Genomic DNA, 12,273 nt, shown 5'->3' with positions numbered 1-12,273 from the left:
CTTTACAGTCACTTTGTTTGTTTACTACTATAAATTGATGCATGCTCAGTAATCCTGCTTTCTTGACACTCTTCGGTGTACCCTTTTAAATAGTCTTAATTTTTTTCTAGGACTGAAAAGTGTCAGTTACATGATTTACATTTTAAAATAATCTTTACTTATCGTATACTCGGTCTTGGGGCAGCCCTTCAGTTCACCACTGAATGTAACACCACTGTAATAATAATTATTGTCATAGTCCATGTGTGCAAATTCAGCAGTGGCTTTAGCACGGAGAGAAAGACAAAGTACATACTATGGAGAGAGTAGAGATGATTTATTGCAGTGACATATAAAGACATGGAAAGTGAAAAGCAGTGAAAACTAAAAACCAGAATAACTAAAGGTGTTTCAGGGTCACCTAATCCAGACCTAAATACAACTCAGCTCCTCTGGCCACTGCAGGTCTATGAGTTTCCACTGACCCATGTTAAGGATTTGAGAGGAGGATTAGGCACTACCTGCACAGATTGTCTCAGCAGCATTGAACTTTATCGCAGCAAGAACAAGCTGAAAACTTCCCTTCACCTTGTGTTTTGGAAGAATTCACGGTCACCCTGCCAAGCAAGTGATGCTATACAGGGACTCCAGCAACAACAAAGTCTCTGCAGCAGGCATTGAGGTCAGAACCAGCTAAAAGTGGAAGACATGGGGCAGTCAACCAGGTTGAATTGTGGTTGCAGCACAAGCAAGTTTATGGGAAAAGTGGCATCAGGATGAGCAGGGTTTGGAAGCTTTCCAAGGTCTGGAAGCCTGGAAGATGAATTGGACACAAGCCAGGGGCCTCATCATCACAGGCTGGCTGAGGGTGTCTGATGTCTTGATGACTCTGTCCAAGTTACATCAGAAGATATATGTTATGTAACCAGAAATAGTCTGGTTGAAAACCGAAAGTTTTATCCTTTTGATAACAATGGAGAGTGTGTCATTTCTGGATTTAACCTTAACCTAACCGAGTAAACAGAAATAGAGGGAAATATGATCTCTCTTTTCTAGTCCATGTTAGTACACTTGCTACAGCAAGAAAAAGAAACTGATTGAAAATCCAAGGCTTTTCAGGGAGTTTCTAGAATATTCAAATAATACAGAATTATGACAGTGTGGTCTAGAAGTGATTCACGGATGAACTAGGTTGAACTAGCATCATTCTGAGATTGAATGTTTCTAATTTTATTGATATGGCAGAGATGAAAGAAAACAGTTAGAAAGCAAAACTTTAAAGGATGTCCTGGGCAAAAATGACTCCAGGTTTTCTCACAGTGTAACTTTGAAGCCAAGGCAATCTCATCCACAAGAAGTACTGTATATGGCTAAATTCTCATTTTCAGTATTTGGCTAAATCATTTTTCCAATCATATAATTAACCTTAACCCAGCAAGAAAAGCCATTATCACATAAAAATATGCATACACATACACATACACAAACTAACAGCCCATCAAATGATTTCCAGACTTACAGCAACAGATGTCACTTTACTAAAATTCTCATCAAAATAAATACACATTTTAAATGAATTCAAAGAAAATGAAAGTACAATATAGAGGAGTACCAGTCAAAATTCCAATGACCAAAATAATCATTGAGGTCAGACTGGGTTCGACCCAATGTGTACATATCAGCTTTCGGTACAACATGTTAAAAAAAAACAACAACTTACAGTTTAAAAATAAATATTTTAAAATAATATTTCATATTAATCTAGTTGGTACATTTTAACTTTAACTGTAAAAAGCAATTAATAAATATAACAAACTTGCAACCAGTTTGAACTTTAGAAGCTTAAACAGACTTGTTTTGTAATAATGCTTTAAAAGTCAGTATTTTCTACAGTGGGTCATTTTAAATTTGATGATGCATAATAGATAACTAAACATAACTACATTATCAGTGTGGATCAGACTCCACGTTTACATCTTTGGATTACTTTGTAACATGCCAGTATGAACTCTCACCAGCCTACATTGCATCAATGACTGTTCTGTCTTCTTTGGTTTGAATACATGGAAACTACAGGTGTGAAAACAGACGGTGCATAATGATTTCAAAATGTTTAACTTTGTTTTTAAACTAGCAATTTATTTATTGAGAGGGTTTTTCTTCTACCCATCATCATCTTCAGAACTGTTCCACATTATAAACATAACCCCTAAAAACAGAGTGACTGCTGAGACATAAAAAATCAAGAAAGCCCTGTTAATGATTTTAACCACTCTGGTCCAATAGCCTGACTTCATTTCTTCCTTCCTGTTACTGCTGAGTCGATTCATTGGTTTCTCAGTTGCCCCTGGTTCATCTGAAACTTTTTCCACAGCAAAGGACACGTCCGTCAGTTTACTTCTGCTCCCCTGAAAGCGGTTTTGGAGAAAGATAATTAACATTAGCAGTGCATATTTGCAGATGTTTTTTTCCCCACTCCATTTGGAACAAAAGAGATCATTCCAGATATACAAAAATGTTAAGAATAATCTCTTCCATGCAAACACAATGTCTGTTAAGATTTTTTTACACTTAAAAAAAATAATAATTTAAAAATCCTTTAAAAGTGTAATATAATCCTCACCTCTTTGATCACCGATTGCATTTCTTCAGCAGGTGCATCACAGACAGATGCACAGTGACTATCTGGAAAAAACATATTAGGCATAAAGATAAAGGCAACACAATTTAAATTTATATAAATAATTAGTTGTACAATGAACCATTATTAATGTGTCTTTGAGTATATAAACCATAACTATACATCCAAAATATACCTGAAATTTCAAGGTTTCTGTGTGGATTGGATTTGTCACCACAGTTCACATCTGTGCTTTGGTCTCTACTAGTCTCGTTATCTTGAGCTGCAGAGTCTTTCTCAATCAGATGCATCACCAAAATTGTCTCCAGGAGGCTGAGCAGCATCAGAGCAAATATCCCAATGCAGTAGACAGCTGAGGAGAGCAGGCTGTGTCATTAATGTGGATATACAGTCATTGTAAAAAGAAAGTACATGGTTTCTTCTAAGGTTTTACATACAGAGGGTAATAAAATGTAATGTGGTTCTTATCAGGTGCTAAAATTAGGTAAATGGTTCAGATGAACAATAATGCATGACATGTTGCACTACGTTGCAAAGTAAGGTAAATACCCTACAATATTACAGAGGACACCCGAACAATCAGATAACCCCGTATAAGCAAGCACTTGGTGACAGTGGGAAGGAAAAATGTATTTTGTAACAGGAGGAAACCAGGGAGGGGCAGTCATCTGCCACGACTGAATGAGGGTAAATACAGACAAGAAGCAATTGCTGCTGCCCATCAGTCTGGGAAAAAACTTTTTAAAGTCCAACTTTCTAAAGTAAGAAATGTTAGTTACAATTGGAAACATTTAAGATAATTGCCAGTGTTGCCAGGAGTGGATGTCCCAATTCATCTCGAGGTCAGACAATGTAGCGCTCAGAGAAACTGCCAAAACACCCAAGAATTACATCTCAGACTCAGTCACAGGCCTCAGTTAGCATGAGTTCATGGGAGTACAGTCAGAAAAAGACCAAACAAGCTTAGAATGGTTGCCAAGAGAAAGCCTGTTGCATCTAAAGAAACCGCAAGACTTCTGGAACACCGTCCTTGGGCCAGTATAATCATAGTGGAGATACTAAACATAATGCACAGCACTACATTTGGAAAATGAACAAACAGAGCATGTTAGTGTCAACTGTCAAACACAGTTGAGGAATGATGATTCAGGCTTGTTTTGCAGCCACAGGACCAAGGCACCTTGTAGTCCTTGAGTCCACCATGAATTCCTCTGTATACCAAAGTATTATAGAGTCAAATATGAGATTATCTGTTTGACAGTTTGATCTTGTCTGAAACTGAATGATAACAGGACAATGATCCCAAGCATTTCTACAACAGAATGGGTGAAAAAGAATCAGTGCTACAATGTTCCAGTCAAAAACCTCAACCTGATTGAAATGCTGTGGCAAGACCTTAGGAGAACTATGCATAAATTAATGAACTAAAGCAATGATGTAAGTAAATCAGCCAGAATTCCACCAAAATGATGTGAGAGACTGATAAAGTCAGAGAGAAAACGATTACTTTAAGTTCTGGCTGCTAAAGGGGGGACTACAAGCTACTGGCTTAGTTTCCTAGTTGAGCAGATAAATAATGACAGTGAAATATGTCATGTGTTGCTGTTCATCTGGGGTTCTATTAACTTAATTTTACTAACTGGTCAGGACCAGATGATCTTCTGATATGTAAATCCTTATAATTAACTGTGGCATGAATATACAACTGCTGTAACTATGTGCAGTTAAATACATTTCTTTACCTATAAGTGGAACCTTGTTTGAAGAACAGGGCAGAATGTCATTGAGGATAAGCTGCATCACTGTAACAGCCAGCAGGACGGTGACTTTGAAGCTGAGCTTCTCACCCCCAGTATCTGAGATGAGGAATGATGCCAAGTCCAGACACAAGAAGAAGAGGACTGGCAGAATGAAATTCACAATGTACAGGATAGACCTCCTCTTCATGGTAATCTGTGAAATTATGTTCAATTGGTTAATCAGATATATTGGTTATCCTCTTATATTTTTGACTGTAACATGTTTACCCTGTATAAACTAGCTCTTTGTGGATTAAGGTTTTACCATGACCAGACTAAGAGTAGTGAATGTTAAGATTACCAGAAGGGGAAATTTAACAAAATTGTGCATATTAAACGATATACTATAGTGTCTAAATGTTTAAAATAACTACTGAGAAGCAGGTTTTTTTTCAATCTGAACCGAATTATTCAATTACATCAAAAAAGCAGTTTTTCCATATTTATCTAGGGATAATTAATCAGTTATTCATAACAAAGAAACACCTCCATTTGTACTGGATAGTCTATATTTTGTGGACTTGAAAACTACATTCAATCACATCTTAAAGTTTCTTGTGGGGAAGCTGTTGATTTACTTGTTGGTCTTTGTTCTTATCTTCGTTTACGTTAACTAGCTCTGGTGACTGATATAAGAAGATTTTGGGTACGTGTGGGGAAATGAGCTTCATATGAAGGGTTACTAGGCTCAGCCTTACAGACAGACTAACAGACTGACTAACAACTTGCTCCTCAATGGAGCAAGTTGGGGTGATTTGGGAATCCGAACAGGGTGTTTGATTGATGCCTCCTAGGTGAGGTTTGTTGGGTAGAGCCTACTTGGAGGGGTCCAGGCGGAGCCTCATGACATGCTGAAGAGATCTCTCAGCTGTCCTGGGAACATCCTTTAGTGTTTCGCTGATTTCTAGTCTTTAGCTTTTGTTTCTGTGCCTTCCTTGTGTCCTCTGCGTTACTTCTAGTCATCCTTGTTTCTATGTTCGTGTATTTCCTCTTTCCTATTTCCTCATTACCCTCTGTGTGTATACATGGTCTATGTTGTCTTTTGTTCCTCCTCCTCTGTGTATCTCCCTCTGCATTTCCTCTGCATTTTGTCTGCTATTCTTCCCTCCGTGTTTCCACGTTTCAGGTTTTTCTAGTTCTATATTTCAGGTTTTGTGTTTGAAGTTTCATATTTAGCTTTTCCAGTTTAGGTTTTTCTTAGTTTATCTCAGCTCCCCGTGGCCTTTTGTTTTGCAGTGTTTTGTGCAGCCGACAATAAAGACTTGCTTTAAAAAAAAAAATCCACCTCCATCTCTGCTTGTCTGCGCTTTGGTCCACACCTCATTCTCTCCACATGATCTGCCCTCACAAATCGTGATAGATATAAGGTGATTATAATTGTATATTGATGCATACAAAAATAAGGTCAGCAAGTAGGGTTAAGATGTGAACCTGTGGTTTTTGCTACAAGACAAATCTATCAAGAAAATATAGAAGAATGTGTAAATAAACAGAAAAGGATGGTGTAAAATTCTTAAACAGATGAAGAAGAGCCTACATACCAAATGCACTGGTTTTTAGTTGGAACTATGAGATGTATTTGAGCTAATTCTTCTGTGTAAAACAGACCCAGTTGAAGGCCTGTAACATAGGCAAACGGGACAGTTTCCATTGATGTGTCTCTGCTTGAAAAAATACTTACAGTATAAACAACAGAAGTTTGGTTGAAGTTCAAGCGGTTGGTTTTGTTGGTGACTATCATGTTGATGAACAGCCACTCGTACTGTGTGTGCATCACTTCCCGAGACAACCGTGTGATCAAAGTGTTGTTTTCCTGGTAGTGTAACTGTATATCTTCATCTGAAATGAATATAAAAATAACTGTGACCAACTCAAACATGAAGAAATATGTTGTATATAATGTATATTGTACCTATATGATATCTGATGGTGTGAGTTCACCTAAACAAAACATGTTATGGACTCACCAGTGTGCAGGATAGACTTGAACGAAAGGTTGCAGCTCTGAATATCGAAGGGAAATTTGTAAACATGCATTTTGCAGGTGCTTAGCACAACCTGGTCATTTCTGAATTCAACCCAGCCAGCTGAGCTAATGCTGAGATAGGGACTCGGAGTAGCTTTGTCCTTCTCTGTCCTGTAAGAAAGCAAATATGGGACAAATGAGATCACTTGTAGTTTACCATTTTACAGACCATGAAAAACAAGTAACATTGTGGTGTGAGATGCAGTTTACAATGTAAAGCTCCAGGAGGCAAATCTAAAGATGTAATAAAAAACCCAACAAACACAAACTAGATCAATAGAACAATACACAATTTTTTTTCTGGTTGCCAGGGTGTCACTGACTGGTACTTAGATCTGGATAAGGAGTTGTGAGTTAATCACTTTAAACTATAGGCTAAATGAATTGCCGAAAGAGGTGTCAGGGTAACATATACCATTTTGAAAAGTTGTTATTTTTGTCAGTTTGCACGTACAGCATGCAAGTAGGCCAAAGAACAGGCTTAAGCATATCTACATAAGACAAGCTATTAGTTTGGACCAAATAAATATTTCAAATAATAGTTTTTATACAATCTGGTATTGTCCATATTCTAGATTCAGTATGCACCTTAATGAATAAATGGATAGGCTTTTTTGAGTTTGGAGCAGTAGTGTATTATTTTATGTTTTATACAAGTGAATCAATAATGTTTTAGCTTTGTTGACATTTTTAAAAATAAATGAATGTTCTCTCATTACTGCATGTGGATCTGTCAGTGTGAGTGCATGTGCAAATATATTACACTTACATCTCTTCAATTGTTATGTCTGGTATCCACAAATATCCGGTAGGGACAGTTATGTATTTCAGTCCACAGAACTGATATGGGTCCCACCAAATGTACTCATTTTTCCATTTCTACCCATGAAGATGTACCAGATATATAAGAGGAGAAATACAGAAAGAGGGCAAATAGACACGTTTTCAAATAAATAATTTGAATTTCCACATTTCAGTAAAATATTGTGTATTTTAAAAGAAGAGAATACTGACCAAAGAAACCCAAATGTAAGAAATTAAAGTCTGGTCAATTTCCCTCTGTCAGCAAAGAAGTCACAAGTCAAGCTTAATAAAATACAATATACATACAAATATAAGTTATTGCTTATGAAAATACTTTTCTTTTAATTGTACCGCAGTGGTCCCAAATACAATACAACATGTATGCAAAGCTTTCCGGCTGCCCATTTAACTGTTAAATGGCTGCATGGAAAATACACACACGACATTTATTTTTAATAAATGTCATTTGTCAAATTAATACGTTAATTATAGAAAAAAAAATCATTAAAAAAAAAACTCTAAAGAAGTACAACTTACCATATCTAAGATGGCATAGATTTTCATTTCAAGCACTACTGTCAAAGGGTGAGTGTGGTGTCTAACTGGCCGGCTCATGGTGTACTTATTATTGTCTTTAGTCAAGTTCAGGTGGTTTGCAACAGCCAGGAAAATGCAAAGTTCATCAATTTCTACTTTTTTATCTGAAATGAGATTAGATTTTGTATTAGTGAGGCAATGAGAGGAATGCATAAAAAAAAAAAAAAAAAAAGGAAACTTGAACACACTCAATTATGCTTTTCAATAAGAACTGCAGTGTCCTGGTGATTATCCAGGCTTTAAAATTGATATATGTTCTCTTCAGATCTGCTGAACATACGTCGTATTAAACATGACAAACACAGTAATCTCTGTGGGTAGATATTGACTGCTTCAGAAACCTTTTATCAATCTATTAAAAGCACTGACTCACAAATGAAAGCCGATATCCTGATTCTTGTGGCCACTAAAAGGCTTGGGTTGCAGGATGTGTCTCATCAGTTCTCTAATTCCATTATTTGAAATATAAAGATCTATACAGACATTCAGAAAGGGTTCATTAATAATCTATTTCTTATTAATGTTAAAATTAATATCAGGAACTCCATACTATACACAACAAAACCCTGGCATAATAATTAAATTGCGTTAAATTGCGCTGAACAAAAGTCTTGTTTCATGGCCTCACCATATTCCCCCCACAGCTACTGTCAGAGCTGCCCCCCGTCCGCCTGCTATTAGTACCATCTTACAGCTGCAGCTTCTTACAGCTGCTTCAGCAATGGAATTGTGAACATTGGACAATCACAGACGATGTCTCTGTTGGATTGGGATCAAAGTGTTGTGAGTCTTGGAGTCTTGTGACCCTCATAATAAGTTTGGAGTCTCCTGCATCCTTCCCCACCTGATCCAACTGAACACCAGGTGGTGACTGTTTGACAGCTCAGCTTGTCTCTCTAACCAAGTCCAAGAAATGTGGTTGCTGGACTGATGACATTATTACTAAATCAATCAGCAACCTGTGAACTTAGGAACACCCTTATGCTCAAACATGTTTAGTCCATAGACTAAGTTGATCTGATAGGTTAGTCCTAATAGGGTAACCTCATATTCATAGATGGACTAACTATGGTTTAGTTAGTCCATAAGGTAAATATGGACTAGTCCAGTGTTTCCTACACTTTTGGAGCCATGGCACATATTTCACATTAGAAAAATCACACGGCACCCCACCAAACAAAAATGTTACAAAAAGCATATTGATAATTTTTCCACGTGCACCAGGTATAGTGGAATTGTCTTGGCTTGTCCCCAGTATATCTTTTTTGCTTTCTTCAAACCACTACCCATGCTAGGACCTTCATCTGGGTTGGAATTATCTCCAGGACCCAGGTCAGACTGACTACTTTTTCTTTTCAAATATTTATCTATTGATATTACGCGCTGTCATCTCACTCACAGGATGACTATTATGTAATTTCTACCTTGTCTTTTTCCGTTTTACTGTAAGTTGGCAACCCATTTAATTGGAGCAAGACGTTATACTGCCCTCTAGAGGAAGATAATATAATTGTTCTGCCCGTTACTCATGCCGGTCGCTTAGAGTACCAATCAGGCGAAACCAGATAATCTTCCACAGCAAACCTGATCATTTCTCTTGGCACACCTCTGTACCGCGGCACAGTGGTTGGGAAACATTGGACTAGTCTATGGACCAACTATGGTTAGTCCATAGAGTAAGTTAGTCTTCTTGGTTAGTCCTCTGACTAACTTTGGTTATTCCATAACCCCTGGGGGAAACCCCAACATACTGGCAGCAAACAAACATACCTCTCACCAAGGGCGACTCCACATTGGAAACATAAACTAGACAGCTCCAGATTGCTCCCAGAGCCGAAGTTGTGTACTGAGGTGAGCCTGACTATATCTAGTCACCGTCTCTCAACCTTTTCGTTAGGTCAGGCTCCTTTCTCACAAGAGTGCTGATGTTTCATGTTCCAGGAACTAACAACAAGCAAGTGCCCTGCACTGCCACTGAACACTTATTGCACCTGACCTATATGGTGCCTCCTGCGGGTGATCAGCCTACAAGAGAAAAATATAAATGCACACATCTATAACTTCTGTGAACTCAAAGTTAGTTTTACTTACCTCTGGTCATGGTCTCATTGGGCATCAGTTGAGCATCATCTTGTAGCTCTAAAGTGGAGGTATTTCCACCTGAAAGAAAATAGTACCCCTGTTTTTTTTTAACAACTACTGTGTTGCAGTATATATTATGTCATCTTTTAACACTATTTATTTTAAATTTCCACAGATAATCTTCACAAGAGGTATGGGCTATTAAATGTTAAAAAAAAAATCACCTCAAGATTTACCCTCTTAATGTTCCCGCAGTGTTTTTTGCATGCCTGAGCTGGATCCAGACTGGAATAGCAACATGAGCCTGCCCTCCAGTGGGCATACCAGTTACACGATGAATGGTAGAAATTTGGTGTTATGTGGATCTATTTGTATTCAGCAGTGGTGAGCTGACTTTTGTTTATTTATTTATTTATTTATTTAAAAGTTAGTTAATCTGACCTCTGCTCATAGCTTGGTTCTGAAACAACTCAGCCGTAGAAGAGCTAGACTCTATTCCACTCAGCATTTCCTCTCTCCTATTATCTCCTATTTCTATTATAAAGCTTCTGTACTAATCACTGTTTGACCATAAGGCTGTTGCTAAAGCTCACTTGGCACCCAAAACCGTCAGACAAAGACTGAAGTTTAGTTTTACATTGCACCATCGGATGTGCAGCTGGATGTACTGGAGACTCAAGTAAAGAGAACAGTTCAGCTGTCAGCTAACTGGTGGTAAGTAAAAAATGCTGGATAGGCCCGACATGCCTAAATGTGCAAAGGATATACACAAAAGGGCTCACAAAAAAACAAGAAGGTACAAATGGGGGAAAACATGCAAGAATGTAACAAAATACATACTTTGGGCTAGGTTTCAAACAATATGAGACCTGGCAACATCGATAAATCCTTGCTTGGCTTCCCTGAGTCTCACTTCTGGTTTCCAATTACTGCAAAGATTAACTCTAAATGTTCCTCTGTACCAACCCAAGTGTTCTGTCCAGCCTGCACCGTCCCAGCTCATCTCCAGTCACAGATTCTCCTGTTTTCTTTTTGTGATAATAAAGACTGAAATAACATGTTTTGTGATCTCCTTCTCAGTTTCTGGGTTCTTCAACCATGGCCAGGTTGTTTTTAATTAGTTTTAATTTTTTCCACAATGTTTTTTGTGTTTTATAATTGTTTGAGAAAAGTAGGAAGATTATTTGGACAGTAGGTTTTATATATGAGTTTCATATCAAGCAGATTAAGCAGGAGAGCTTCTATTCAAACTAAATAAATGTTTCTATGGAGAAAAAAAGAAAAGAATAAAACTTTCTTGGTAAAGCTGAGTATCTAAATGTTACCACCTCATCATTATGTTGTCCCGATCCTCCTAATAACCAATTAAAATTGTGTTAAAGAATGAAGCTCACAACACAACAGATTTAGTAAATTGAAGCATTTAATTAACGGTTGTCAGCTGGTAGCTACTAGATGCTAACATAAGCCATTGTCTTACACTGAAAAAGATTTTACTGGTCAAAGCAAAAACAGTGTTTCTTAATTGAATTAAATGATAAGCTGCATGCATTGTACAGAAATAGTGAAACTTACCTTTGAGGATGAGGAGAAAGAAGAGAGATACAATCATCATAGCTGTGAGAGATCAATGAGCCCTGTCATGCTCTATGTGCTGTCTGGAGAGGCTTCCTGTTCTGCTAATGTCACTGCCACATACTGGAAAGGGGGGAGGGCAAATGTAATCACCAACTGTGTGCCTACCACATCCATCCTTAGAGAGTAATCACCATCAACAGTCAAAACAGCAGCAACTGCCAACTTTTGCTGTTACAAAGTCAGTGAACAGTACTGCCTGTAGCAAACACTGAAACATTTTTTTTTACATTTTAAAGATAAAAAATTAAAAAAAAAGTGTAACTGAGACCCAGCAGAGCCGTTGTTGTAGCTTCTTTCATGACAAACCACCCATGTCTTGTGAGCCACAGTGTTTTTTAGCCTCCCTGTACTCCAAACAGGTACAGAGGATGGCTTTAACAATCCTTAAATATGGTCCCCATCCTCTAAGGGGTGAATTTCAGCTTCTTTCCACAGGACGGAGGTTTCTTTTTCCAAGCTACAGGACAAAGCGTTATAAAAACAGCTTTGTCCCTGTTGCTGTCACTGAATTAAATAAGAACTGCTTTTGTTTTTGATTCAAAACGTTTAAATTACTATATATGTTCTACAGTGAGGTTTATATTTTTCTTTTAGGTATGTGTGTTTTTGAAGGGATGCCAAATGCTATCATTTTTCTGTAAAGCAAATTTACCTTGCCTATGGGTATAAATACAGTTACCTTGAAACACACAAACACAAATTGACTG

General features: G+C 37.6%; 1 protein-coding gene across 2 annotated transcripts; it reads right to left on the bottom strand.

Annotated features, from left to right (window-relative positions):
* Window positions 1-1,198: 1,198 nt before the first annotated feature.
* Window positions 1,199-11,647, bottom strand: LOC146568776 (5-hydroxytryptamine receptor 3A-like). 2 transcript variants are annotated; one of them, XM_085283424.1, is made up of 12 exons: window positions 11,504-11,568; window positions 9,938-10,006; window positions 9,617-9,871; window positions 7,787-7,950; window positions 7,460-7,504; window positions 7,215-7,324; window positions 6,387-6,556; window positions 6,101-6,258; window positions 4,363-4,573; window positions 2,796-2,972; window positions 2,603-2,664; window positions 1,199-2,387 (listed from the first exon to the last, which is right to left on the bottom strand). In XM_085283424.1, the coding sequence occupies exons 4-12, from the start codon at window positions 7,862-7,864 to the stop codon at window positions 2,142-2,144; spliced, it is 1,257 nt and encodes a 418-aa protein (XP_085139550.1). In that variant the 5' UTR covers window positions 7,865-7,950; window positions 9,617-9,871; window positions 9,938-10,006; window positions 11,504-11,568; the 3' UTR covers window positions 1,199-2,141. The 2 variants fall into 2 exon arrangements, with proteins under 2 accessions (XP_085139550.1, XP_085139549.1); XM_085283423.1 differs by lacking the exon at window positions 9,617-9,871 and having other exon boundaries at window positions 11,504-11,647.
* Between the last annotated feature and the right edge of the window lie 626 nt (window positions 11,648-12,273).

Source organism: Mchenga conophoros, linkage group LG8 (assembly GCF_057382185.1).
Source record: "Mchenga conophoros isolate Kocher_MC1m ecotype Shallow Benthic linkage group LG8, M_conophoros_male_GT1.1, whole genome shotgun sequence".
Lineage (NCBI taxonomy): Eukaryota > Metazoa > Chordata > Actinopteri > Cichliformes > Cichlidae > Mchenga > Mchenga conophoros.
This window is presented reverse-complemented; position numbering and strand designations above follow the sequence as displayed.